The 27266-nt window shown below is 56.4% G+C and overlaps 10 protein-coding genes across 10 annotated transcripts; 4 read left to right on the top strand and 6 right to left on the bottom strand.

Annotated features, from left to right (window-relative positions):
* Nucleotides 1–3753: 3753 nt before the first annotated feature.
* On the top strand, nt 3754–5146 carry B0T26DRAFT_672945 (ICE2-domain-containing protein; the record flags this gene model as incomplete). The annotated part of the gene is made up of 2 exons (XM_060439531.1): nt 3754–4278; nt 4355–5146. The coding sequence occupies 2 exons, from the start codon at nt 3754–3756 to the stop codon at nt 5144–5146; spliced, it is 1317 nt and encodes a 438-aa protein (XP_060301260.1).
* Nucleotides 5147–6322: 1176 nt separating this feature from the next.
* On the bottom strand, nt 6323–8040 carry B0T26DRAFT_170234 (uncharacterized protein). Its single transcript, XM_060433556.1, has 2 exons — nt 7785–8040; nt 6323–7713 (listed from the first exon to the last, which is right to left on the bottom strand). The coding sequence occupies exon 2, from the start codon at nt 7696–7698 to the stop codon at nt 6385–6387; it is 1314 nt and encodes a 437-aa protein (XP_060301259.1). The 5' UTR covers nt 7699–7713; nt 7785–8040; the 3' UTR covers nt 6323–6384.
* A 271-nt stretch (nt 8041–8311) lies between these two features.
* Nucleotides 8312–10117, bottom strand: B0T26DRAFT_635921 (uncharacterized protein; the record flags this gene model as incomplete). Its single annotated transcript, XM_060436774.1, has 3 exons — nt 8312–8526; nt 8578–9520; nt 9617–10117. 3 exons carry the CDS (start codon nt 10115–10117, stop codon nt 8312–8314), a joined length of 1659 nt encoding a protein of 552 aa, XP_060301258.1.
* Nucleotides 10118–10456: 339 nt separating this feature from the next.
* On the bottom strand, nt 10457–11882 carry B0T26DRAFT_170218 (uncharacterized protein). Its single transcript, XM_060433555.1, has one exon. The coding sequence runs from the start codon at nt 11762–11764 to the stop codon at nt 10652–10654; it is 1113 nt and encodes a 370-aa protein (XP_060301257.1). The 5' UTR covers nt 11765–11882; the 3' UTR covers nt 10457–10651.
* Nucleotides 11883–12794: 912 nt separating this feature from the next.
* On the top strand, nt 12795–14169 carry B0T26DRAFT_170201 (uncharacterized protein). The gene is made up of 2 exons (XM_060433554.1): nt 12795–12961; nt 13020–14169. The coding sequence occupies exon 2, from the start codon at nt 13192–13194 to the stop codon at nt 13933–13935; it is 744 nt and encodes a 247-aa protein (XP_060301256.1). The 5' UTR covers nt 12795–12961; nt 13020–13191; the 3' UTR covers nt 13936–14169.
* On the bottom strand, nt 14050–17116 carry B0T26DRAFT_169878 (Transketolase, thiamine diphosphate binding domain-containing protein). The gene is made up of 7 exons (XM_060433553.1): nt 16930–17116; nt 16687–16750; nt 16464–16510; nt 16290–16385; nt 16144–16228; nt 14420–16078; nt 14050–14353 (listed from the first exon to the last, which is right to left on the bottom strand). Exons 2-7 carry the CDS (start codon nt 16738–16740, stop codon nt 14237–14239), a joined length of 2058 nt encoding a protein of 685 aa, XP_060301255.1. The 5' UTR covers nt 16741–16750; nt 16930–17116; the 3' UTR covers nt 14050–14236.
* A 1436-nt stretch (nt 17117–18552) lies between these two features.
* Nucleotides 18553–19794, top strand: B0T26DRAFT_619434 (uncharacterized protein; the record flags this gene model as incomplete). Its single annotated transcript, XM_060436044.1, has 3 exons — nt 18553–19032; nt 19087–19492; nt 19544–19794. Coding segments are annotated over 3 exons (1137 nt in total), but the record flags the coding sequence as incomplete, so codon positions are not given.
* Nucleotides 19795–20144: 350 nt separating this feature from the next.
* On the bottom strand, nt 20145–23217 carry B0T26DRAFT_748627 (inositol 5'-phosphatase; the record flags this gene model as incomplete). The annotated part of the gene is made up of 3 exons (XM_060444987.1): nt 20145–21057; nt 21111–22932; nt 23016–23217. The coding sequence occupies 3 exons, from the start codon at nt 23215–23217 to the stop codon at nt 20145–20147; spliced, it is 2937 nt and encodes a 978-aa protein (XP_060301253.1).
* Nucleotides 23218–23819: 602 nt separating this feature from the next.
* Nucleotides 23820–24711, bottom strand: B0T26DRAFT_169844 (putative 13 kd U4/U6.U5 snRNP associate protein). Its single transcript, XM_060433552.1, has 3 exons — nt 24413–24711; nt 24310–24345; nt 23820–24211 (listed from the first exon to the last, which is right to left on the bottom strand). Exons 1-3 carry the CDS (start codon nt 24511–24513, stop codon nt 23959–23961), a joined length of 390 nt encoding a protein of 129 aa, XP_060301252.1. The 5' UTR covers nt 24514–24711; the 3' UTR covers nt 23820–23958.
* Nucleotides 24712–25652: 941 nt separating this feature from the next.
* Nucleotides 25653–27234, top strand: B0T26DRAFT_697810 (V-ATPase proteolipid subunit C-like domain-containing protein). Its single transcript, XM_060441411.1, has 5 exons — nt 25653–25848; nt 26046–26058; nt 26211–26340; nt 26439–26702; nt 26786–27234. Exons 1-5 carry the CDS (start codon nt 25658–25660, stop codon nt 26851–26853), a joined length of 666 nt encoding a protein of 221 aa, XP_060301251.1. The 5' UTR covers nt 25653–25657; the 3' UTR covers nt 26854–27234.
* Nucleotides 27235–27266: the final 32 nt, after the last annotated feature.

Genomic DNA, 27266 nt, shown 5'->3' with positions numbered 1-27266 from the left:
ACGTCTCTATCCCGGTTGAAATGCATTCTGACGTGGGAGGGAAGGGGAAGGGGAAGGATGTCGAGACGCCTATTCTGCCCCTTCAAGACTCGTTAGTATCTGTCGAAGATGCCGAGGAAGAGAGGGGTAGAACAAGGTCGAGAGACATTGGGGCAGTCCAAGAAGGCGAACTTCTTAATCCTGTTGCTGACATCTCAGTAGACGACAAAGCCAAGACTAAAGACTCGCCCTCAGCGGCGCCCAAGGTCGATGATAGCAAGGAGGCCCCGAGCTCACCGAGGCGCAGCAGCCACCATTCTTCGCGTCATCGCTCGCATCGCGACAGCCGGGACGGTCGCGAAGGCAGCAAGGAGAGCTCACGGCGCTCGCATCGTCACCGATCTGACAGCCATACATCAGCTCGCTCGCTTGGCGCCGAGGGTGGCTCATCCGAGCCACGCACTCCCCAGAGGCAAGACAGTGGCCTCTCTGAGCCCACAAGCTCACGCTCTAGGAGACGCCGCACCCCCGAGGAGCAGGCGGCTCACGACAAGCGCAAGGAGGAGCGCCGGGCTCGCGAACGCGAACTGGAGAAGGCTGATACTCTTAAGGATGCCTCACCCACTAAGACGCCTCCTAAGGCAGGCTCTGGCTCGCGTGACCGGGAGCGCGAGCGCGAACATGAGCGCTCTCGTCGCCATAGCCGCACAAGCGTTGAGCCCAAGTCGTCGTCGACCAAGGAGTCATCGCCAGCGGCCAGCAAGAAGTTCTTTGATATCAAGAACGGCGAGAGCGTTATCGAGCCCAACTTCGCCGCTTCCAAAGAGGTTCCTTCGCCACCCTCAGCCTCCAAAGCAGCAGCACCGGCGCCGGAGCTCAAGCGATCCAACACGTCGAAGCTCCGTAGGTCTGAGGACCGCAGTTCGCGACTCCAGCGGGAGCGCGACGAAGTTGCGGCAAAAGCCAAGGAGCACCGGGCCAAGGAATCGGTGTCCTCGGTATCCAAGACTAAGGAGTCTCGGTCTTCATTCGCTAACACCAAAGAGTCCCGGTCGTCGGTCGCCAATACAAAGGAGTCTCGGTCGTCAGTTGCCAACACGAAGGAATCAGTCACTTCGGTAGGCGGTACAACGACAGCCACCACTACTGCAGGCGCTTCGTCCTCTGGCGGTGGCGATCTAGACTCTCAAGCGCGTCGTTCTAAGCGCCAAGAGCGCCGTCGGGAGGCCAGAGAGAAGGATGACAAGGAGAAGAAGGGTGGGCTGAGAGCCGCTCTTAAGCGTTTCTTCACCACGTGAGACTAGAAAAGGGGGGGTGATGGAGGGTGCAGGGAGGGTTATGAAGTCATGAGAGTGTGATTGGTTGCGGTTTCATTCCTCTGACAACAAAGTACTTTCATTGTTCTGATGACTACTAGCAACGACGTGGTTTTGACAGACGGGTGTGTCTGGGAATATGCGATGAGTTTGTTCGCTTCTTTGTGCCGGGGCAAGAGGGTTGTCTATGGTGGCTTGTAGGCTAGGTTTATGATGGATTTGTGTCGTTTTTCATTATGATGAGCACACGCACCCTCTGTAGTTTGATTTTTGGTCATGCTGGAAGACAAATTGAGTCCATTTGATCTTTTACTCTTTGATATGGATTGCCTTGAGCTGATGAATGAATACTTGTAAGTTGTCGGGTTCCTTCATCCCTGCCGTGACCTTTGGTAACGGACCAGTTACATCAGATCTCTTCTCTGAAAGGAGAAGGTGGGGCTTGACCTGTATTACCCCTAACCCTCAAGACAAGTTTCGCTTGACACTTCAAGTTGCTTTGCATGCAGCATCCGTAGACTGCCTGTATCCAGTCTTGGTTTAATTGTTGGTACGGTGCTCCTATCTTATTTTCTTTTTCACATTGTCTCTCCTATATCATCTCATTGTCCACCTCAGTTGCAGGGTTCTGCAAAGGCGGAAATCGGAATGTTTTCTCTGGCGAGGGTGTCCCAAAAGCCCAGGATTGCTGATCAAGACATACAGAAACCAGGCCAAGGAGGAGGTGCACAAAGCAAGGAACCTACTATGGTAGCTATCTGGTGGCTATCAATATGAGAACCCGACATGATGGATGGTAGCGTACAGTAGAATATCTTGACACTTAGAAGGTACTCTGCTTAAAACTCGTGCCTCCAACTTGGCACTGTCGCGCATGATTGGCCTAGGCTGAGCCCCGAGAAACGAACGGCTAGGGTCTGATTGTGTCATCGATTTGGAAGGAACAAGTTTCCATGGCCCAAGCTTCATAAGCTTCGTTTATGCAATCTGCACTCGTTTCCATTCCCGCTCGGAACCGTGGGAGGTTTGGTTGGTCGAGAAATGGCTACAACAAGCCAAAATCCCGAACACCATATAGGCATCACCTAGTTTTCTAGCAGACTACCATTTCAGAATCTACCTAGGCTGTAACGGCGTGTGTGGTGCACGCAACACAGAACGGGAAAAGAACGCGACAAGCTGCGGGCTGATTGGCTATCACATGTCATGTCTGTTGATGGACGGGCGAAGCCGACTGAGTTAATCTCTGGGCGGGCACCCTTATTCATCAGTTCAGCGTAGTGTATGTACGAATCCCACATATCCGACGGGAGCTTCCCACGCATGCCTTAAACAATATGCGCTATAGGTGCTCGGTAGAGCCTGCGCACGCGACGAGGCGGTGGACCGCGGCGGGTTGATGATGGAGCTCGTTGCTCACCCCCCCCCCCCTCCGACATGCAACAGCGCGCCAGTTCCTATCGCGGGCATCCTATCCATCAGCATCCAGCTCTATGCACCGGTTTAAACAGTTCAACGGTTCGCCGGTGCAAGCCAAAGCCCCATCGAGATCGGATGCTGCCGATGACGAGCTGCAGCCAAATCGGAACCGTGAAGATTACCTACACTAGGCGACCCCCTTGTCTACCGTGGTTTTCACCTACCACATCAGGTACAGTCCACTGTATTCGTACGTTGCTTACCGCCTGTCCGGCAGAGCAGCAACTCAGCACCTCTGCCCGCCCGCCACACTAAATCCCAGCAAGCCTAGCTACCGACGCACCCAAATTTTTGGTCTGGGCCGAGAAAAATACCCGCCAGGGTTACAATATCGCTTTTTGGGACACGGTGGACAGACAAGCCCAAAAGCTAAAACAACACGCTCAACAACCTTCCTGGCCTTCTTCCCCGGCCCAGGAAACCACCAGACGCAGAGCGACGATTGCACTCTCTGATCTGCCATCGAGCCTCATGGACTGGGATCCCATGCCTCAGAGCTTTGACAGTCGACTTGTCGGATCAGGATCAGTGCCTAATAACTGAGCCGCAGAGACGAACCGTCATCTCGACGCACTCGTCCTTACCGACCGCTCTCTCTACCCTGCCGGCTCTGCCTAGGTCTAGGTTGCTCTGCTCGCCCCTCAGCCCACCGCCGCCCGACCGATTCTGCACGCCGCCCGCGGCCGTTGCCAATACTTGCGAGGCCATCTGATTCCTCGAGTGTCTCACGCCAAGGGCCAAAACGAGAAAGGCGATCGGCTCCCCCGCGACCCTCCCCCGCCTGAACACACAAGCGGCTGCGCTGCCTGCCGACCCGGGCGCCGCTTCGCTCGTCACCCCCCGCCGAGACCAACGTCGACTCACGACGAGCATCACCACTAGACTCGCACTCTCGGTCGGTATACATAGCCTCCCTACCCACCACGCACTACACACTCGCTGCTCGGCGCGGCAGCCGGCGAGACCATCCCCCGCCATCATGTGGTGGATCATAAACGCCTGGGCCAGTGCTATCTTCCTCTTGAGCATCGTACTTTCAGTCCCCATTGCCTTCGACGTCGGCGGGCGCGATGCCGGCCTGGCCTACTCGCTGTCGCTCTTCCTCTTCTACGTCTTCTACAGCACCACGAAGCTACTGACGCCTGAAAAATCGCGCGTGCGCTGGTTCTTCACCACTCTTATCGGCTGGTCGCAATGGATTGTCCTTCCCGCCCTGCTCATCTGGTCGCTGAACCGCTTCTCCGTCGACGCCGGTAGCACGGGCTGGGTGTCGCGCACCTTCTCCCAGATCGCCACTCGCCATCGCCCCAGCAGCTGGCGCGAGTGGTTCTTTGGCGAGGAGGGCTTCCTCGAGACGGTCGCCCTCGGCGGCTGGGACAATACACTGAGCTACTCGAGCCCCGTCTTCCAGCTGCTCGAGGGCTTCTGCAGCCTGCTGGTCATCCAGGCCGCTGGACAAATCACAAGATGGCTCGTCAACCGTGGTCGGAGTGACACCTGGGTGGTACGTGCTTGGAGTCCTTTTCTGCTGCGTCTGCTTGTCCCCTGTGACCTTGCTAACTCGCGCGCCCACTTTCCAGATCATTCTCCTCGTCTTCTCCGGCTCCATTATCTCGAGCGCCGTCTATTTCCTCTGGCGCGTGGCGCGCTTCCCACAAATTGGCAACCTCGATGCTACCCTTATCGGCGTCACTATGACCTCCGCCGTCTTCCTCTGCGCTTTTGGCATTGGTAGCGGACGCGGCAACCCCGTCGAGTCCTCTTTGCTTTTTGCCTACATTGTCCTCTGCGTCTATCAGATATTCACCGACTACCAGCCCTCTGCCGAGGCCGCTGCGGCCGCCGAGCAGGCTGCCGCAATGCAACCTGACTTTCCGCCGTTGCCCCCAATCATCATGGCCTCATACTCGACCTTGCTGCACATACTTGGCACCCTCCCCTCGGCCGTACACTCGTCCGTCCAGTTCCTCTACGCCGCATTCCAGACCATCACGCCCAGCGTCATCATTTCATTAACATACCGTATCATCGTGTTCTACTGCGCCACGCGCATTATCCCCGCCGTCAGGGAGTTAGGGGCCCAAGCGATCATAGAAGAGCCCAGCTTGGAGGACACGGACGGTGCTAACCGCCTGCTTGGGTTCCTCAGTTGGTTCTCGCCATCGATGTTGATTGCGGTATATACGAGCTTATTATTACAACACTTCACCGTCTCCAACGCCGGCGACGACGTTGGTTGGACACTGCGGGCAGGCGATGCCGGGGGGAGCACCTGGCGGTGGATCAACATCGCCGCGACCATGGGGCTCTACGCCGTGGAGCTGTATCTGGGCGGCGACGGAGACGGGGGTGCTCATTGGAAAACCGACTAAGGATGAGCGACCACCCGCCCTGTTCCTCCATCCCTGGTGTCATGTGAAACCAACTCGACTCCCCACCGATGCGGCGCAGCGCCAGAGATGAACAAATCTCACTTTTTTAAACGACCCAACGAATGAAACATAGAGGTAATCCGACGGACGACACTGGTTACCGTTGGGTTGGCTTAGCATGCTAGCCTTGCGAGGCCACCTGGGGGGATTGATGGGAAAGCTATTGACACGTGGTTATGTAGAATCGCGGAAGAGAGAGAGAGAGGAGGCACGATACCCCTTTTTATTTTATTTTTAATTCCCTTTTTCACGAAATAGCAAGCAACCTTGCGTGCAACTAACTGGTCTTGTCTTCCGCGAACTGTTTGTGGTGGCTGTTCCTACGGGGCTGTATCCTTATCCATTCACCGGATACTGCTAAGGAAGAAGAGGGGAAAGACCACGGGCCCAATATCCTCTGATACAAAAGAAGAAAAATTAAAGAGACAAAATCGGATGATAAACCCTTCTCTTTTTGCGGCTGCGGTTGCGGCTGCGGCTGCAGCTGCTTGTTTTCTCTGGAGTTTAGACCAATAATTGGGATGACAGAGCTCTCCCCCGCCCCCGCTTTTTTTTTCTCTTCTTTCTGTTCGGCACGTACTTGACTCGGGGACAACGCACAACGAGAGAAAGAAAGGGAACAGAGAAGACGCACTGCTGTTACTACTACTACACAGCGACCGGCGTTATTGGACAAATGGATGCAAATTCAATTGGTGTGGGGGGTCAATGGGATGGCGTAATTCCTTCTTTCTTTCTTCCTTCTCGAGCTCTTTTTTTTCTCGGTTATCCTCATTTTTTTGTCTTCTGCCAGGTTTAGTTACCTCGCTACCTTGGGTAAATAAGGTAGGTAAGAAAGTAAGTAGTACTACGACTACAGAAGAGTCTCCTAGCTACCTAACCTCTTTGTTTTGTTCGTTGTATTGTGACCATGAAAACAATGCGCATAAGCGAGAGTCAAGATCTCAGGGGTTGGCAAGACTATGGGATTTCTTTACTTCCCCGCTAGCTCGCCATCGGAGAGCCCGACCTATATATATATTATTTGAGGCGAGCGAGAGCGCGGTCGTCTTGTAAACACAGGGATCACACTTTCCCTCGCCTGTTTAAAACGTTTCAACAACCCCCCCCCCCCCCCGTCTGGCTGGCTAACCCGCTAACAGCAGACACATTCACCAATAGTCCTCTCCCGGCCCGCACTAGTCCGAGGCTCTTGCGTCCGCACCGCCCTGCTCTACTTCCTCGTGGCGAAAGCGGCGGAGCTCCTTGTGCACGGCAACAGCGGCGTTTCTCAACCGGACCACGGCGCCGTAGAGGACGTCGTACGGCCGCGTCGCGTCGGCCACGGCCTGCAGGATGCCGTCCGTGTCCCCGTCCTCGATCTGCGCTTCGAGCAACGCGCGGCGCTGCTTTTGCTGCTGGTGCTGATCGGCCGAGCTGCTGCTGCCGCGGCTGACAATGTCGAGATACGCGCCCAGCTCGCTGTCGCCGACGCGCTCCTCGTCGGGCCCCGCGCCGCCGCCGACGAGCACGCACTTGATGGCCGCCAGCCGGCGGATCGCGCCGTGCAGCTCGCGGCCGGCCTCGAAGCTGTAGTCCCACAGGTTGTACATCTTGTCGCTGGTGACTTCGGAGGTGTCATCGTCGTCCTGCGCCATGAGCCGCGCCACGTACGCCTTGAGCGTGCCGACCTCGCGCAGCGGCAGCAGCTCGGCCTTGCTCCTCGCGTCGTCGTCCGCCCGCGCCTTCTTGCACCGCCACGGCGTGATGACCACCACGCCGCCGCGCGCCGCGGCTGCCGTCGCCAAAAGGAACGCGTCCATCTTGGCCCACAGCCCGCGCTTCCACCGCGCCTGCCGCAGCCGCGCTGCCTCCCGCGTCTGCGCGTACTCCCACATCTGCGCGTACTCCCGCGTCTGCGCGTACGCCCGCGCGTAGTCACCGCGGCGCGCGTTCTCAGCAAGTGTCTTGAGGAACGGGCTGCCGAACACGTCGATGCCGATGTCGCTGGTGTCGATGGTGATCTCCTTGGCGTTGCTGACGCCGCTGCCGAGCGACTCGATGAAGGCTGCCACGACGGCCCCGTGGAACAGGATGCTACTGCCCGGGTGCTGCTGTGGCTCCGCGTTGCGGCCAAAAACAAGGGGGCGACGGGCCGGCGTAATCACCCTGCTGCTGCCTAGCTGCGCCTCCATCTCTGCGAGGAAGTCGTTCTCGTCGGGGCAGGGCCGCTTCTTGGCCGGGACAACCACGGCGGGAGCTGGCGGCGGGGAGGGCGAAGATGCGGCAGCAGCGGCAGCAGAGACTGGCAACGACGAACCGTCCTCGGTGAGGCTCGGGGTCGGGAGAATGCCGTCGTCGCTGTCGTCGTGGTCGTATTCGTCGCCATAACCTGTGCACAAATGTTTCTTCGGCTCTTCGACGCCAGCGTTGTAGAAGGGAGAAGCACTGGGGCTGTGCTTCATTTTGGGTTTCTTGGCCCGGAAGCCCGGGCTGTCGCCCGTGGACGCCATTATCCTGGGGACTGTCTGCTTGATATGTCAGTGCCGAAGTCGAGGAAAGGGGCAGGGATGGGATGGACAGGTATCAATGCACCTACTGAGATCTAGATCCCGGCGCGGAGGCGGCGGCTGTAGCCAAGGGAGGGGTGGGACGATATGCTGAATCCTATTCCAGACAAGGTTATTGGAAAGGCTTGGTTGGGTTTTGTTCAAGTGTTAAACAAAGTTGTGGAAAGGCTAAATGAAGAAGCAAAGTTGAGGAAGAGGGTGAGGCGAGGCGAGAATAAGTAGTTTGACGAGGGGGTTGTGAGAGAGAGGACAATAAGACAGGAGAGCAATAGTGAAAGAAGAACATAATAGGACAGAACATGTATACCGTACGGGAAAGAGACAATAGGAGAGATCAAATAGCGAGAGGGCGAGATGAGACGAAAAGATGATGGGATGAAATGGGCAAGGCAAGATGTGAACAACTTTCCGTCGTAGAACTTCAAAACAAAAGTCCAACTCAGACCAGAGACAGACACATGGTATCGATATCATTGAGTAAACATCCGGCGCCAAACCCACAGCTGCACTATCGCTACACACTCTCTCGCTCGTCACCACCCCTGACCAACCACTCTCAAACCTCGAATATCTCGCCGATGCCCTCGCCGCCGCCCCTCCTATTCTCGACGAGGTCCAGCCTCCAGCCCTCCCAGTTCTTGAGCAGCCTCTTGAGGTCCTTGATACGCTCAATGCGCTTCTTCTGCTCCTCCTCCTGCGCGCGGCGAAAGGCGTCCTCGTCAAACTCCATGTCATCATCGTCGAGCAGGTCGTCGTGGCCGTGACCATGGCCTTGGTGGAGGTGAGGCGTGCCCGTAGAAGCAGCGGCAGCACCGCCACCACCACCACCCGTGAGTGCACTCAGTCCGCTAGCCAGGAAGTCGCCCAGGCCGCCGCCGGTACCACCGCCGCCAGCGCCCTTCCGCAGTCCGCCGCCAAGATCGACATTCTCAAACCGCCCACCACCGACGGCCGCCGCGTCGTCTGGACCGACCTGCATCTCCTTCCGCCGCTCGTGCCAGATGCCCCTACGGAGGTCCGTGTTCTCGGCCTCCAGCTCACGGACGCGCTTCTCGAGGCGAAGCCGCCCCTCGTTCTCGAGCTCGTCGACGCCCTCGTCATCGCCACCGCCATCGGCAGCGTCCTTCTTGCGGAGCCGCAGGTTGTCTGCCTCGACCCTGTCGATCTTGTCGCGCAGCTCGGAAATCTCCTTCTCGGCGCGCTCCTTGTCCCTGCGCAGCGCCTGCGTGCGGCCGTCCTGCTCCTTGTGGAGCGTCGTTAGGGTGGTGACCTTCTTCTCGAAGGCCTCGGCCTTTTTGGCGAGCTCGTCGCGGGCGGCGCCAACCTCGGCGGACTCGCGTTCGAGTGTGCGCAGCTTTGTCTCGGCCGACGCGCGCTCCGAGCCTTCCTTCACGGCCTTCTCCGACACGCGGTCCAGGTTGCGCTTCAGGTCTCCGAGCTCGCGCTGGGCCAGCGCGGCCGCCCGCTCCGCGCGCGCCAGCTTCTCCTCGAGTGCCGTGATCTGCTCCGGCGGCTCAGAAGCGGACCCAGATAGCCGCTCCACCTGCGCCCGCAGTCGCGACATCTCGAGCTCCATCGTCTCGATCGTCGCCGACTTGGACTGCAGCTGCGCTTCGAGCTCCGAAGACGCCTGCAGCTGTCCGGCCGCGGATGACGACATAGACAGTGATGGAGAAGACCCGTGCCGTCCGCCATTGCCGCCCGCCCGCGAAAGCTGTGACTGCAATTGCGCGTTCTGCCGCTGCAGCGCTGCGAGCTCGTTTCTCTATTATGCCGAGTGCGATGTTTTAGTATAACTACCCACACACACACGTACACCTAGCGCGCAAAGACGAACGCCGAAGGGAGGGGTGAAACATACCAGCTTCTCTACCAAGCTATCCGCGCCGCCACCGGCCTTCTTGCCAGTCGAGTCACCGTCGGCTTCACGCAGGTCGGCCAGCTCCTCCTCGGCCTTTTGCCAGCGCTTCTCCGTGTCGGCAGCCTCTTTGGCCAGGCGCTTGTTCTCCTTTTCGAGCTCCTCTATGCGGGAGACGTGCTTGCGGTAGATGTCGGGCGCGGTCTCGCCCTCGGGGCTGAACATGCCGGGCGACTGGGGCGGGCCAGATATGGAGGCCTGGCGGAAGCTCGTCGACCGCGCCTTGGACTGCTGGGACAACGAGGGGGCTGACGCTGGCCCTGGAGAGCCAGGCTTCGACGTGTCGTTGTCGGCGACGTCGCCGCTGTTGTTATCGTCATCGGGGGTCCCGGAGGGAGCTTCCTCTGTAGGTGTTTCGGGGCCCTTTTCCTTGGAAGCGGATTCGGGCGCGTCGTCTTTTCTGGACGAGGAGGTGCCGGCTTTTTTGGCCTTTGCCTTTTTCATTTGCTCGACCTGGCACCACGCGGAACGGTAAGCTTGCGCGTCTTTGTGACGCAGGTACCGGCACGCCCCAATCGCGCGGGAGGGGGGAAGGGGGTGTAGGGGTTATACCCTCTTCTTGGCCGCCGCTATCTTCTCCGCCTTGGCTTTTTCGTCGTCGGCCATCGTGGGCCTTGGGGGCTTGATTTAATGTGTGTAATGTCGCAGCACTCAGCTTCTGGCCAGCCAAAATTTTGTGGCTTATTGGCGAGTTTTCTGTATCGGTGGCTCTTCGAAATAGCTTCGGTACTGAGCTTGGTGTCGTTGGCTGCCAGGCACGCATTACTTGGTATAAGACATGTGTTACCGTCGAGCTTGCTGTTTCTTGACCAATTAGAGCCTAGCGCACGGGCCCTGGCGCCCCACTGCTTCACTACATAACTGCTGAAACGGGGGCCCATTGTTCACGATGCCCACAAGCCTGAATACGTCGTTCTGTTCATCAACTGAGAAGCTGCCATTGGCCCTATTTACAATAGCATTACCCTACGGACACGTTCAAAACCCCGCCTCGTCTGGATGATAATAGGCGCCCATGTGATGGTTCAGTTCAAACCAAGATTCCTTGGGCGAGAACTCCCTCGCCTTCCGTTCGGCTCGCTCCTTCTCTTTATCCCGCCAGACGCCGGCGAACTCATATACTTTCGGAGCAGTGGGCAGCCGTGGGGAAGCTGGATTGGAGGTGTACCGGGAGACGCGAACCTTCAGGTAATCGTTGCTCACGAAGATAACTAACAGCTCAAACCTGCTGCGGGAACCGTCCAGCTCCATCTTGAGAGCTTCTTCGGTGCTCGCGCGATGCGGAAGGCGGCATGGCCCAAAGCGGTACTTGTATTTATCCACCATCAAGGTTCCATACAGCTCGCCAGCTTCGTCTTCTTCGTCCTGGAACATTTCGCGGAATTTAACCCATTTTTTCGTGAGGCGATGGCGGTTGTAGTTGCGGTTGACATAGTCGGCGCAGAATAGCGTGAACTTCCGGCCCTCGAGTGATTCAATGCGAGGGATGGCCTTGTCTTCCTTCTCGGCCTCGGCGAGAGATTCGTATGCGGCACGAACCTCCTCTTCCTTAATTCTCTCACCCCCTAGAATCTCGTCTTTCTTCTTGAGCTCCTCCACCCTCTCCTCCTTCCTATACTCGCGCTCTTCTTTCAGTTCGTAATAGTAGCCGGCGTCGGATCCGGTATACGATGCCTCTGACTCGGAGGAGTCGTCTTCGTCGTTGTCGTCGTCGTCGGACTCGGACTCGGACTCGAAGCCGGGGCCGTACTCAGAGTCACAGTCCATATCATCGCAGTCCTCCGAGTTGCAGTCTTTCACCTTTTTCTTCTTCTGTTCCTCCTCCTCTCCCCTGTCGTCGACATCTTCCGAGTCGCAGTCTGCTATTCTCCTCTTCTTCGTCTGCTCCTCCTCGTTTCCCCTCTCTTCATCATCCATGCCGGTGTCTTCTTCCAGATCTGAAATATCCTCATCAAAGTCGGATGAATGATCGCGTCCAGATGTTCTCCGTTTGAGAGCTACTCGATGGAACCATGCTGGCAGCTGGTGGCGGCGGCTTTTGGGTTGAGTCAGCGCGCGGGGCTTTCCAACTTGCGCGTGCGACGCCTGCATGGTCGTCGTGATGGCTGATTACAACTGGATTCCAGGTCTGTCGCTGATTTGTTATGTTTATTACATGTGAGCTTGCGCTAGCTGTCGCAGCTGCACAGGAAGGCAGGCATACGCACAGGTCCAGGCCTGGTTTATTTGTTTGCGCTGGGCGGGGTGGGGAGTTCAATCCTTGGATGTTTGTAGGCGTAGAATGTATTGTTGTACATATATACCCAAGGTATTTGAGAAGAATAAAACTATAGAAAATGAACCGGCCAAAAATGCCTTTTCCAGGTATTTCTAGGAAGAGATGTACCTCTAGGATTATATAATGGGGATTCTAATAGCTGGTCCAAATACCTCTTTCGGCGAAAACCCTTTAGGGCGAGCTGTACGGTCCTGAGGCCTTTCAGACCTCGGAAAGTTCCCCGCCAACAACCTGGAAAGCGTTCAGGTATTAGACTGTAATTCATTACTATTCCAACTTTTTCCATCTTTTTGAGCCAAATCAAGATCTTGAGGAATCAAAGGATGTCTTAAAGGTTGACAAGGCCTGTAATACCACCTTTCATATTCCTCGCTCCAAGGCTCTTTCTGGCCGCAAAACAGTGCGTTCTTAACTTTAGAATTTGAGCCCCTATCGCCAGTGCTTCGGCTCTACCCCTGTCGCTAGCTTTTTACAGGGGTTGCTCAACTGCGAACTACGGCGCAATGACGACACTCGTCTCCTTTGTCAAATATACATGCCAAAGGAAACGCAGTGTAGCTTCGCCAGCTATCGACGTCTACTTCGACCCCATGATTACCAGTGAGGTGGTATCTCAATGGCCGCCACAATCTACAACAACACACCTACTGAGCTCGAGCAGCTAGTTAGTTCTAGTAGCTGGCTGCTATTGGTGAGCAGATGGCAAGTGCCATTGCCTCCTGACTGTGGCATATCGGGCACACACAGCTGAGTCTCACATGGATGGACAAAAAGGCCGTTCCGGGCTCTCGACGGCCTCCGTGACGATCCGCCTCTCCTTTGTCTCTGGGAGCGCACCACCTCTGCTAGCTACATAGACACAACACAGCAGAACCAACCGACTTCTACCTCGATCAGTCCATCCCTTGTTCCCCAGTCCGCATCTCGGGCATCCAGCCTTCAAATTCTCGACTCTGAACTCAATACTGAGCCATCCCAATCACACACCCACTTACTTGCCTGCTCAGCAAGTCAGTTGTCTTGCACATACCACAGTTTTTATTTTAATATTCACCGTTTCTCTTTCAGATATCCCCTAGATCCAAACAGTCTCACTCACATTGTCCCACTTTTTGTGTATACCATTCTCTCGTGCCAGCCTCACCCACGCATCCCGACTTTCTGTGTGCACCCTTCTCCCGTGCCAGTCTGTAAACAGAACACAACCACACAACTACACAACCCGCCAGCTGCCAAACAAATGGCCTCACTCCCAGGCGACCACCCCGCGCTCTCACTGCACCTCTGTGACGACGCGCTCACGCCCATCATCTCCTCCGCCGCCTTCCACAGCAGCACCGCCAGCACCACCATAACCCCGGACCTAGACACGGCCAGCATCACCAGCCAGACCCCGCCCTCCGGGCACACGCAAATACCCCCCAACAACAAAAACAACAACAACAGCAGCAGCAGCAGCAGCCATGTGCTTGCCCGGCAGAGAGCAGGGGCACTGAGCAAGCTGGCAGCGACGGCGCTAGCGGCGCAACGGACGGCCTCGCGGCTGGGCCTGGGCGCGGCGGTGCGGATCGTGATCGAGACGGCTGACGCGAGCGGCAGGAGCGGGGCAGTGGTGGTGAACTCATTCATAGAAAGCGCGATACCGTCATCATCACCATCCACGATACCGTCTCCGCCGGGGCCAGCAGCACCGCTCTTGTCAGCACCATCATCATCAGGGCCAACCCCAGTTTTAGAACGGATCACCCCGCCTAGGCGCGGAGGAAGGGGGTCGGACTTGCTAGCAGCCGACGAAAGTGAAATCTCCAACGACAACCAAACGAAACCACCAACGTTGGTTGCCGTCGTAGTTGCCCCGGACGCCGAACATACCGCCGAGGCCCAACAAGCAGCCTCGAAACTTGAACTCATCGGGCGACATCTACAGCTTGCCTGGATTGAGGAGCAGCAAAAGACCTCCGGAAACGACGATTCCCTGGACTGAGATACCTGTTTGCCATGCCAAAGCCTGTCACAGGGCCTTAAAATCAGATCATCAACGACATGGAAAGGAGTAGAACTCGCACAAATCGTCTATTTTTGGCTCAAAATTCACGGCTATTCATAATACCAATAATCTGTCAACACCTGGTAATGTATCCTTCGGGTGGTTATCATCGCCCTAGACCTGGCCTTTCACACTGCCTGGGACGGCTACGCCACCCCATTGCTTTAAGTGCTCAAGAGTCCGAACGAGCCCTCTAGACAAGAAAGACGCGTCTTGCGTCGCCAAAAAGCTTGCAACTTTAGATGATCTGCTCGAAAGCGCGGTTGATGGGCGACCGGATGTTGGGCACATCCTTCCAGAAGTTCACAGTCGCGACGGCCCGCTTGGCAATGCCCTCGGGGGTGAACTCGAACTTCTAAAGAGAGCAGGCAGGTTAGCAGGGAAATAGCGCGCACATGTTAGACTCGAGGCAACGACTTGCCTTGTACACATCCTTGTAGGCACCCGAGGCACCGAAGCGGTTCAGGCCAAACTGCTCATGGGTATACCTCTCCCAGCCCATTGTGCTCATGACCTCAACCGACAGGGACGGGATTCCGTCGGGCAGAACGCTCAGGCGGTAATCCTTAGGTTGCGCGTCAAACACCTCGAAGCAAGGAATAGAGACGACACGAGCCTTGAGGTTGTGCTTCTCGGCCAGCTCCTTGACAGCATCAACGCAGATGCCGACTTCCGAGCCCGTCGAAACCAGGGTGATGTCAGCGCCCTCCTGCTCCTGGAGCACGTAACCGCCCTTGATGCCCTTCTCGATTACAGAGCCCGTCAGCTGCGGGAGGTTCTGGCGAGACAGGGCGATAATGCTAGGCGTGTGCTTGGACGTCAGGGCGACGTAGTAGGCAGCGCTCGTCTCGTTTCCATCGGCCGGGCGCCAGACCATGCAGTTGGGCAGGGCACGGAAGTGGGCCAGCGTCTCGATCGGCTGGTGAGTAGGGCCGTCCTCACCGAGACCAATCGAGTCGTGGGTGGCAACCCAGATGGCGCGGACCTGCGAGAGTGCAGAAAGACGGACGGCGCCAGCAGCGTACGAGACGAAGTTGAGGAAGGTACCGCCGAATGGGATGATGGTGCCGTACGCGGCCAAGCCGTTCATGATGGCACCCATACCGTGCTCGCGGACACCGTACCGGATATACCTGCCGCTGTAATCACCGAGACCGGTGGACGGGGGCTGGAAATCAACGGCACCCTTCCACCGGGTCAAGTTGGAGCCTGTCAGATCAGCAGAGCCACCGACGAGCTCTGGAAGGACCTCGTAGATCTTGTTGATGATGTTCTCGGACAGCTTCCTGGACGCGACGGCGGGGTCGGCCGGGGTGTGGAGGGGAAGGACCTTCTCCCAGCCCTCGGGGAGATCTCCCTTCTGGCGGCGGATGAGATCATCGTGCTCAGCCTTGAACTGCTCTCCGTACTTTGCGAAAAGCTTGTTCCACTCCTCCTCTTTGGCAGCACCTTCGGCAGAGGCCTTGTGGCACAGGTCGTAGACCTCCTGGGGGACAACAAAGCTCTGCTCGGGGTTGAATCCAAACTTGGCCTTCAACTGCTTGACATCATCGATCTTGAGGGGAGAGCCGTGGACGTCATGAGTGCCCTGCTTGGTGGACCCAAACCCAATGGTGGTCTTGAGCTGGATGAGCGATGGCTTGTCCTTGACCTCCTGGCACGCCTTGATGGCGGCCGTAATGCTGTCGAGGTCGCTGTCGCCGTTGCCGACAGTCACCACGTGCCAGCCATAGGCATCGTACCGCTTGACCACGTCCTCAGTGAAAGAGACGTTGGTGTTGCCGTCAATGGTGATATGGTTGTCGTCCCACACGGCGATCAGGTTACCCAGCTGGAGATGGCCGGCCAGAGAGCATGCCTCGGACGAGATACCCTCCTGCAAGCAGCCGTCACCGAGGAAGGCGTATGTGTAGTTGTCAATAATATCGAATCCGGGCTTGTTGAAGGTGGCGGCAGTGTGTGCCTGGGCAATGGCGAGACCAACGGCATTGCTGATACCCTGGCCGAGAGGGCCAGTGGTAACCTCGATACCGGGGGTGTCGTGGGCTTCGGGGTGGCCGGGTGTGATGCTGTCGACGTGCTATTTCCGCCATGGCATATTAGGCCCTGTAATATTAGGGGTGTCGGGATAAGATTTGAACTTACGCGGAACGCCTTGAGGTCGTCGATTGAGAGGGCATATCCGTAGAGGTGGAGCAGGGCATACTGGAGCATGCACCCGTGGCCGTTGCTGGAGCGGGACTTTGTCAATAAGGTGGGAAGCTAGCCATGGCCAGACGGCGGCCACTTACGAGAGGACGAAGCGATCTCGGTTGAGCCATTTGGGGTTCTTGGGGTTGAACTTCATGAACTTGTTGAAGAGAACGTGGGCAACCGGTGCCATACCCCTGTGTTATGTCAGCAACGGCTCCGGCTCCAGCGAATACAACAGTGGGCGTCGCTCGTGCAGTGCCTGCATTACTTACATGGGCGCACCGGGATGGCCCGAGTTGGCATTGAAGGTAGCATCAACCTAGAGGCAGAAACTTGTAAGCAATTGCGCAGTTTGAAGTGCTGTTGGCCAAGTGTCGAGTCTCTCGCTCTGGAGGGAGCTGCCCCGGCATCATGGAGGGGTAAAAAGACGCGGCGATAGCGGAGGCGGGGAACTTTTTGTCGGGCAGGGCTAGTTGGGAGGGAGGCAGTACATACCGCCAGAACACGGATCGTATTGATCGCAAGCGTGTCTACGTCGGAGAAACCCATGATTGCGAGACTGTGCGATGGACGAGTAAGCGGGATGTTCGGCGTTCAGGTCGGAAGGAGATAATTGCGGGTGTGTGAAGGAAGAGTCGAAAGAATGAGCGAGGTGGTGTGATATGTTTTATGTGATTGTATGTACCGGGAAGGGGCGTTGGGGCGTTCCCAAGATTCCTGAACCACTTTTTGGCTCACCAAGTGGGGGGTTAGCGAGGAGTGCCGCAGGGTAGCTGGCATGGGCCTTCTGGTTCGCCCGGGTGAATAGAGGTGGTGGAGCTGCCTGACCTCCCTCGGGTGCTGTATGTGCCTCTTGACCTATTAACTCGAGGAGAGCTCAGACGCTCTTCGTCAAAGCCGTCTGATACATATATTCGTTTTCTTACATCGCGTCAAGTATCTCGCCCGGTCCCTGTCCCCGGGAAACAAGTTACGGCACCGAATGGCGACTTTCGCCAACAACCAAGTCATTTGTTTCCTTCTCCTAGTTGTCTGTGCCTGCGCCACCGCCCAACCAACAGACAGTCACAGCAGGAATAGGAGCGTAGATGGGTGAAACGCGCGGTATGCGGCGCGATGCTGAGTCGGAAGTCGGAAACAACCCTGCGTGCGCTCTCGTCGCCGATCTGGGGGGCGATCAGGCAACCGCCCGGCAAGGTCAACTCGCCGGTTTGGCGGCTTTGGCTCACCCAGCACCCCCTTGTCCGCGGCGGCGAAATTGACTGCCAACGATAGTAGAGATGTACTCCGTAGAATGCGTCTTTTTCTATAATTTTTATATACGAGCAGCAACAACAATCGGTAAGTACAGGAGAGTGCCACTCCAAGCCATATTCACCTCACTTACTATGGCTTGTCAAGCCTCCCAAGCCTGAGAGGAGCATCCACTCTTTTCGCCTCAACATAAAAACACCGCATCCACCACGCCCCGTTCCGCGCGGCAATATCCTTCTGGTATGTGAAACCCGTGACATCTAGCCGTGAAATCTTATTAGTCTAGGCATTCCATACAATGCAGTACAGTACCAGTCGACCGCAACGTAAATGCGGTGACAGTACATGAAGCTACCTTTAGACGTCGAAAGCTGCAGGCAAATGCTGCAACAGCCCATATGCCTGCAACGGCTTTCGTGATTGGCTAATCCGCATTGCCCTCTGTGTGCCCCCTCCATCTTGACTCGGCAAGCCGGGATGGGTTTGCAGCTTGGCAGAGACATTATTCAGACCCTCGCTGCGGTCGAGCACAGTGAGAATGCAAGGGGCAGACGAAATGTAACTTACAACACCACGGCAAGATAAGAAGGATGATGCAGCAGTCGAATATTCCTCGCCTTTCCGACCGTATTTACCTCGGTAGCAAAGGATTCTGGTAATATCCTATCCAAGTCCTTCGTACAGAGTTCTCACAAGCACTTTGAGCGTAACCGGGATACGTGGGGTGATGCAAAGTCAGGAGCTTCAATCGCACAGGGTTAGGGTTATACTAGCTGTATGGATCAAAATCGGCAAACCATATTTTTCCCCAAACCTTCAGGTCGGTATAGTTTAGATAGAATTCAGCCTAAAGTCACGAATTACCGGATGAGGCTCATCAGGGTCCTCTCAACCACGCCAACCAACCACCCCCACACGTCACGGGCCGCACGGGAGTAAGAAATTGGCATTTGCAATAATACCGGTACCGCCAAGATGGTGTCCAACACTAAGGGGGCGCCGTCGATGAAACGCATCGACAACAAGCTCAAGACCAAGAACAAGAACAAGATCATCAGAAACAGGAACCTGAAGAGCACGCCGCAGGCCGACGCCGCCGCCCTGCAGCGGCGGCAGCAGCAGCACGTCCTCGACGTCTTCCGGTCCGCCTTTGGCGACGTGCTGTCGTCGCCCGCCTTCGCGGCCAGCGTGCAGACCGTGAAGCAGGCCCTGTTCGCCCGCGACTTTGCCGCCGCCTTTGGCATCGGCAGCCACGACAGGCAGGCCGGTAACCGCCTGCTTGCCGTCTACGCCGCGCGCTGGAGCCCTACCCGCGCCCTGTGCTATGCCGCCGTGCTGCGCGGTATCTACGACCAGGGCCACCTCGACCCGCTGCTGCACACCCCGTTGTCTTCCTCTGCTGCTGCAAGGAGGAAGCAGCAGCAGCAGGATGTGAAGACTGACGAGTTGCCCGACGGCGAGCAGCAGCAACCAGACTCCGCCTCGGCCGTCCCCATCAGACAGCCCGTAGGAAAGCGGCAGCTGAGGGTTCTCGGCATCGGCGGCGGCGCGGCCGAGATGGTAGCGTTTGGATCTTTTCTCAACCAGGTATCGTCTTTTTCATCCGACGACAACGAGGACGTCAACGAGGACGAGGACGAGGACTACAGCGCCGGGCTCGCGGGGGAAATCACGCTAGTTGACGCCGCGGCATGGGGGGACGTAGTGTCGACGCTGCAGACGGGCATCACCACACCAGAGCCCTCCACTCCCAAAGAACCGCCGATGGTCCCGCCGGCGTACCTCTCGTCGCGCTTCTCCCAGAACGACGTGCTCGCGCTCGGCCACGACGGCCTCGCGGCGCTGATGCCGCTACCGCCCTCTTCCTCCTCCTCCTCCCCCCCTCCTGTGCTCGTAACCCTCCTCTTCACGCTCAACGAGCTCTTCACGTCTAGCGGCGTCGGCAAGACGACGGCGTTCCTGCTGGATCTGACGAGCACTGTACCCGTGGGCTCGCTGCTGCTGGTGGTGGACAGCTCGGGGAGCTATTCCGAGACGGCGATTGGGGGTAGTAGCAGCAACACCAACTCTAGCCCATCCACAGCAGCAGCACCAGCAGCCCCTCCCGCGAAACGCCAGTATCCGATGCAGTGGCTCCTGGATCGAATCCTGCTGGGGACGCAGAAGGAGCCCGTGGGTGGGCGGGCGTGGCGCAAGCTCGAGGCGCACGACTCGGTGTGGTTCCGCCTCGGCACGTCGTCATCTTCATCGGGTGGCGGCGGCGGCGGCGGAGGAGGTGGTCTGGACTACCCGATCCCGCTCGAGAACATGCGGTACCAGATGCATCTGTACCGGGCCGAGGATGCCAGCTCTACAGCTGCTGCTGCTGCTTTGCTAAAAGACTAGAGAACTAAAAAATCAAAACCAAAACCAAAACCAAAAGAAAAGAAAAGGACAAGACCAAGTGAGCAGACCTACGTACGTGCGTTCGTGAGTTAATTTGTGTGCATGAGTGTATGTTATGGCTGTGCGCTCGATACATCTGCTCCAGGTAATTATCTTTTAATATTTTTATTCATCCATATATAGACCACAACCCTTCCCCTTATTGTACCCAGTCCGCTGCCCCCTCCATTTGGCCCTACCCAATGATCTTGCTTCTATTCCTAATCCAAAACTAAACCAAACGGATTTTCTGCGCCATAAAAAAACAAACACTCTCATGCCCACACCAGCTTCTTGATCGAGTGGCCCAGCTGCTCAAGCAATCCCGTGTTCCGCTTTGCCTCGGCCAGGGATATGATGTCGCCCTTCTCGATGAGACCAGCGTCTTCCGGCTTCTTGCCCGCGAGCCTGGGCTGGCTCAGGAGTGCCAGCCTCTCAATCTCGGCGGCAATGACGACCACCTGCTGAATCTCCGTAAGACGAGTGATGGCGCCGGGCTCGTTCGGCAGCTTGGTCGCGGTGGGGTCGGCCACCGAGGTCTGGCTATATAAGGCCTTGAGGGCGATCTTGCGGGGAGGCGTGGCCTGGGGCCGGCGAGACAGGAAACCCGCAATGGCGCCGGCCGGGCCCGATGATGTGTTCGGCCTGTTTGCTACTTCCGCGTTCACGTCGGAGCCGGGCGCCTTGCCAGGATTGGAAGACAAAGACCGCGTGTTCACCCTAGTGATATCGGTGCTCCCCGGCTTGTACTCAATGACAAGCCCGACGTTGCGCATCTCGTCCACATGAGCGGGCGAGATGGTCGACGTTATGTAGGTGCCGAACTTGATCTTTTGGATGTGTGCTAGGCTGACTCGCTCAAACGATGAGACCTTGTCCAGGTTCCAGTCAAATCTGCACAGGTACAGCGCCACATCGGTAAGCAAGAGAACCGCTTCCTCCAGCGAGGCCGCCCGTACGGTGTCGGGTACTTGTGGCGTGAGCAGCGTCCAGCCTCCAACGAGCTCCTCCGACTCGTCCGCGACGACACGCTTCTGGCATAACTCTATGGCTTGCTCGCGCATTTTCTGCATCGACATGGCTGGATCCTTGGTCATCATGTTCGCCTCGAACTCTTCAAAGACGAATGACGTGACGTTACCCAGTAAAAAGTCGATTGTTGTTTGCACAAAGAAGTCATTAAACATGCTGACCAGTGTCAGTATAATCGAATTCTTTACCCGGCAGCCAGGTTAACTTACCCGTTGAAGAGTCTCGTCAGCGATAGGCCCGCATCTGTTAGGGCTCCCCGGTAGTTTCTCTTCCGTGTCCGCGTGTAGTCGCCTTTCATGGCCCCGGTGGAGGCATACTGCTTGGAGATGGAATCGCCATTATCTGCCCACAGCGTGTTGAACCAGACGTTCTCCTGGTCGCGCTGTAAGCTCATGTCAAAGCCCTGTTCCTTGAGCTGCACATCGAGCATGTATTTCGCAAACGAGCTCTGGCAGACGTTGGTCCGGTCAAGACAGTCCATGCAGTTCGTCCTCAAGACCCCGGCCTGCTTGGACGTGACTTGGTCGTCGACAGACACCGTGCTTCCGAAACTCTCTAGCTTGCTGCCCAGAATTTGTAGCAGGAGGGAAACCTTCTCGAACTTCATGCCCCGGCAGACAGCGTGGAAGTCAAACCACTCAAACGCTACCTTTTCAGCGTCTGAGCCTGATTCTTCATTCAGCCGTTGAATGTTCCTTTCGTACTGCTCCCCAATCACGGCCTCGACGCCATGCTTCTCTACAAGATTGACTATTTGTAAAGCGCCATACCGCTTCTGGAGCCCTTCAAAGTGCTTCGTCAGCGCTGCAAAGTTTGCATCGGGGGAGTGCTGTAATACTGCTGCGGGCTTTAGCGAGTATGGTGACTGGGTAAAGAAGAGCGGGAAGCTCCCCCTGACTTGGACAAACGAGTAGACTTTTGCGGCAGGATCCCATGTCGCGTCGGCGGCCGATAGAATCTGCTCCGACTCGACCGAGTTTGCAACGTTGCCCTGCTCGTCTATTCCGCGGCGGAGGTATCGTAATCCGGCCCGCTTCGTTGAACGCCGCGAGATGACAGTTATGTCGAATTTCTTCTCCGACGGCCGTAGGTCGACCGTGTTTTTGGCCGGTGACGGCGATGACGACCGGTCAGACCCATCCTTACTGGATCCGAAATTGCTCATCTCAACTGAGTCTTTCGCATCACTGTCGACCTGTGGCGGCTGGCTGTCGACCACAAATGATCGCTGACCTACAAATCCCTGCATCAGAGGTAGCGCTAGAGCATCCATGCCGGCGTCAATGAAGGGTCGCATGATATTGCGGTTCCAGAAGTACAACGGGTCTGCATGGCTGTGAAGCGGGACCAGGGCCGTGGCCGGCACCTTCACATTGGCCAGGCTTCTGGTAATGTCGTAGTCGTAAGAGTAGTAGAATGTGCGGCTCGAGCCAAAGAGGATCTGGGTGGCGCGCAGCAGCTTGGGCAGCAGGCCAATGCCGGCCTGGCTGCCGACGGCCTCGCTCGGGAGCGGGAAGGATTTGGGGACGCTCTTGGCAGCGCCCTTGTTCTTGTTGCCTTCGGGACCTGGTTCCACGACGACTGCCTGTTCTGGGCTCAGCCCCATGATCCGTTTCTGGTCCATGGCCCAGCCCGACCGACTGAACCACCGCTGCGCGAAGCGGCCGTAGCTGCCGCGGCGGCTGATGACATCCTCTGCAATACTGCTCCGGGCCGTGGTGTTTGGGCTCACCTTGGTCGACCACTGCGATGCAGCGGCCGGGTCGGGAACATCGTCGCCCACCTCGTCATTCCCGCCCGACTCGGGCGGCGCCTCATCGTCGCTCGAGCTGTCGTCGGTCGCCTGGTCGGCAGCCCGGGTGCTCAGCGCAACTGACGTCTTCGCGATGGCGTCGCTTGCATCTTGTTGGGACGAGCACGGCGTCAAGGCAACCTCGGTGACGACATAGATGGGCAGTCCGCGGATCTGCGCGACCTGCTGGCGACGGGTTATCGATATTAGGTAGTTGTAATGGAAGACGGAGACGAGGCCTGCCAAGAGGAAGACGAACGAGTTAGTATTGGCGAGGGTGAGACTCGGACTTGAGTGAGCGTTGGGGACCGGGGTGGACAACCAACGATGCCAAAGGCCTCAAACGAAGAGTTGGGCTTGGAGCTGTCGGGTGCCGCGTCCGTCGGGATGGCAGAGATGGAGGCGTCGCCGTACTTGATCTGCACGAGAGGCAACGAGCGCTGTTCTTTCTTGGAGCCGAGTGGTTGTAATATTAGTCCATCAACAGCAGCACAAATGACGACTTTGCGCGCCAGACCCGGCATTTCGGCTTACTTCTCCATGCAAATGGAGGGGGAGGACGAAAGAAAGGAAAAAAGCTATGGAGATAGAAAGTTCTAACCCTGGCCGAGCGAATACAAGGCGAATATGCTTCTTCCGTCTCAAGTAACAAGCATCAAAAAACTATATCCAATTACAGGCCGTGAGGGAAGAAGTTGAGAATACGCGCAGGTCACCGGCGCCCAACACGAGCTGGGGTGTTGGTTCACACTTGGGAAACGGTGATGTAGGACGGCTCCAATGGAGGGGCATGCGCTCTCGGTTGATTCGACGGGCGTCATTCTGCAGCAGCCACCTGCGCATCACCCCCACTGTACCACACCACCAGGCTGGAACAGAAAACCCGAGCTTTGCCCCAGTCCAGCCGCCGCCGCAAATGGAAGTGCAAATGGTCAACTGCCGGCAAGCCTAACCCCAACCCTGAACAATGGCAGATGCTCTGTTCCATGTTGGCAAATTCAGCTTCTCAGCCCTTCGATTTGCTAGGTACTCCGTAGTGTTGATATAATTTGGGGTTATACTGAAACGCATTCCCATGCCATGTGCGACGCTGTGGTAGACAGCTATCTTAATTTATTTTATTTCCCCATTTCCCCATAGATCTTGCTGCCGAAATCTAAAGAGGGATTCCTCCCTGCGCGCCATCATCGCCCACGCTCTCAAGGAGGACTATCCAACCTCGTTGCCACCAAAATAAAAAAATAAACCGGTAAAAACAACCCTCCTTACATGGCGAGTCTCTCAACCTTGTCGCGCAGGGCACGAATCTTGGCGTTCAGGTCGGATGCCTCGTTGGAGGTCAGCGAGACGGCAATGACCGCCCGCGACACGCCGCAAGCTCTTCCGAGCGCGACTTTGGAGGGAACGAAGCAGTAGGCGACGTTCTTATCTTCGCAGAGAAGGGGCAGATGAAGGACGATGCTCAGCGGCTGGGTATCGGCGGCCATGATGACAAGCTCGCTGGTGCCACGGGAGATGCTACACGGATGTCAGTAAGAGAGCGAAAGAGGGCTTCGGCGGGGACGGGTCCCAGGTTTGGTTGAGGACAATCGGGTTCGTCTGGGGTCCAAACATACGACTTGGTGGCCTCGTTGGCTCCCTTCTTCAGCTGTCTAGAAGCGACTAGAGTTAGCATTTCTGGCAAGACAGGTCATACTCCGGAGGTGAGTAGCGCCATACCTGTAATGGCTGGCCTGCTGCACACAGTCAAGGAGCTCCTGCACAAGGCCGGCATCCTCAGCCTTGGGCCATGCGGCCGATTCGTTCTGGGCGTTCGACATGGCGAAAATATGTTTCGGTAAGATCGTTTGGTAGAAATCGCGGGGTTATCTCCAGGGTTCACGGCGTTTGCTCGCCCTGGATGGAGTGTCAGTAGCGTGAGATTGGAGAAGCGCGGTGGTGAAGGAAGCTGAGCAAGGTTGGTAGAGACCGAATTTCTCAATCTATCGCAGAAAAAAAAAGAAGCGGATGCAGAACGGCGGCCGAGAGTTTCTGGCGGTGAAAGGCGGCAGAAAGTGGCTTAGCTTTGTGCTTTTATCACCTCTCAAATACAGCCATGCAGGGTCTACGCCTGAAAAGTTTAAAAGTGGTGACCTTTTGGGATTCAACCCAGCCGGACCTCGAAGCAACTGAATCGGATTTCCATCAATACAAACATAGATCTTAGTTCCTTGGGCGTTATTTATACGGCGCGCCTGACAGCCTACGATACTTGTACGATGAGGCGTAAGGCCTAAGATCTGGGCTGACCATTTTTAGGTATTGAGCTATTAGGCGTCCTTGCCCGTGCCTTCGGCACGTTACCACTCTTTCATTAGATTCCTTAGTAATTTGGGTTTGGGTTCTTGCTTTAGACTTCCAGAGATTCCTTTCGCAATTCTTAAACCCCAAATTGCGGTCCTGTTCCATCCTCTTTGTGAATCTTATCCTATCAATATGACAATTCCACGGCGCCTACTAGTTTACTTCAACATATGAAGAGGTTTAGTCGGTTCATCTCACTTGAGAGACCTAGCTTTAAGGTCTACCTTTGTCGTAGCTTCCAAATGCCGTGTTAGAGCTTTCCGGAGTGTGAACTTTGAGCGCGTTTTCTTTGTGCGCAACCTTAGATATTGTAATTTTATGTTCCAAAAAAAATATCTACGCGGCATAACTTCACGATAATCACAGTCTATGTGCTTCTGAGGTTTCATTATTATCCCTTTTCAAGATGGAAATAACAGCAGAGGCAAGAACGATCAAGGAACTAGCCCCTAGACTGACGGAAGTCGGCGCTTTCTGCGAGTCACGTGCCGCGGTATGGGCTTAGGTTCAGCCGGCGCCCGGATTACCTAAGGAAAACTAGGTAATTACGGGCCAGGCCACAAGGCCGCCAGCAAAAGCTGGTTGCCCCCAGAGCGCCGAGTCGGCCAACCTGGAACCTGGATGCAGCAAGCAACCTCGAACCGTCACCAACCCGCACCATTTCTGATTGCAGCTGTTGAGCTCTCTCTTCACCCCCACACTATCGCGCAAACTCATCCCCATCGCTCCCTCGCCACAGCCTCTTGCTCGCCTTCGTCAGACTTCAATACAGCTCACGAATTCCCAACCGCCAAAATGTCGACGGATCTTTGGTAAGCTCCAACAAAACATCTCCCAACTCCATAGCGGGAAATGCGGGCGCCGTTGTTGGGTGGACGCGCCGAGCTTCTCCGAACTCGACAAGCGTCGATTCCCCAGTGCCATTTGGACATTGGCTCGATGCATTGGCTTCGCAACTGGCGTGTGGTTGAATGAGGGCGTGCAATGCTGATGATTTTTGTTCTTCTAGCCCTGCCTATGCGGTTAGTTTACCATCTGCGGCGTGGTCGATCCATCCTGCCTTCTGTCAACGTCGACGACAAATAATCCCGCTCCCAAACCGCCATCGATTCGGCTTCGACTATCGAGATAGCCCCCGCCATCTCTATCAATGCTAACGTTACCTTTTCAATAGCCTTTCTTTGGTGCCATGGGCTGCACAGCAGCCATCGTCTTCACCTGCCTCGGTGCCTCGTATGGCACTGCCAAGTCAGGTGTTGGTATTGCCGCCATGGGTGTCCTTCGGCCGGATCTCATCGTGAAGAGTGCGTTGCGACTTACTCTCTCCCTCCAATGCCCGTCGGGGTGGTCTACACCCGTGTCCGAGCCGATGCGATGTGCTGACAAGAATCGTTTGCTGTAGACATTGTTCCCGTCATTATGGCTGGTATCATTGGTATCTACGGTCTCGTCGTCTCGGTCCTGATATCCGACGGCCTCAAGCAGCAGGGCTATGCTCTCTACACAGGTTTCATTCAGCTCGGCGCTGGCCTTTCTGTCGGTCTCGCTGGTCTCGCTGCTGGTTTCGCGATCGGTATTGTCGGTGACGCTGGTGTGCGCGGTACGGCTCAACAGCCAAGACTGTTCGTCGGCATGATCCTGATTCTCATTTTCGCCGAAGTCTTGGGTAAGACATATTTTGATCCCAGTCCCCATTGCCATGCGTGTTTTAAGCTTTGGCCGGTTGGATAACTGCTAACCTGCCTATAGGTCTGTACGGCCTGATTGTTGCACTACTTATGAACTCCAAGGCCGTCCTAGGCACCTCTTGCGCTTAAGTCGAGTTGTCTGTCTCTTTGTCACCGAAGGGTATGGGTGGACAAGCTGTAACTTCCAACACAATCCATACTCAGAACGTGGATCCAAAACTCGGGTTGCCGGCTCCCCCCATGCCCCTTTCATATAGTCTTATCGCTACACAACGGCGAAGTATTTGAGTTGGCATGGCGGGTGCGGGCAACGTTATCACTTACTGGCGGGAGGTTGTCAAGCAAGCGGCGCATGTCGTGGATTAGGCGGTTAATGGCTTCGTAGAAACGTCACATGTACTATTGTCATATTATGGTTGCTCATTACTTGCGGGGCTGGCTTCTCTCATCATAGACGGATGATGGATTAAAGATTGTAGTCTAGGTTGGCAATCGAACTTTTATGTCGTGCATGCTGTGCGGGTCGTGAAACATGCCGTCCT

Source organism: Lasiosphaeria miniovina (genome assembly GCF_030549165.1).
Source record: "Lasiosphaeria miniovina strain SMH2392-1A chromosome Unknown B0T26scaffold_2, whole genome shotgun sequence".
In the NCBI taxonomy this organism is placed as follows: domain Eukaryota; kingdom Fungi; phylum Ascomycota; class Sordariomycetes; order Sordariales; family Lasiosphaeriaceae; genus Lasiosphaeria; species Lasiosphaeria miniovina.
Note: the sequence above shows the minus strand (reverse complement) of the source record. Positions and strands in the feature narration are given on the sequence as shown.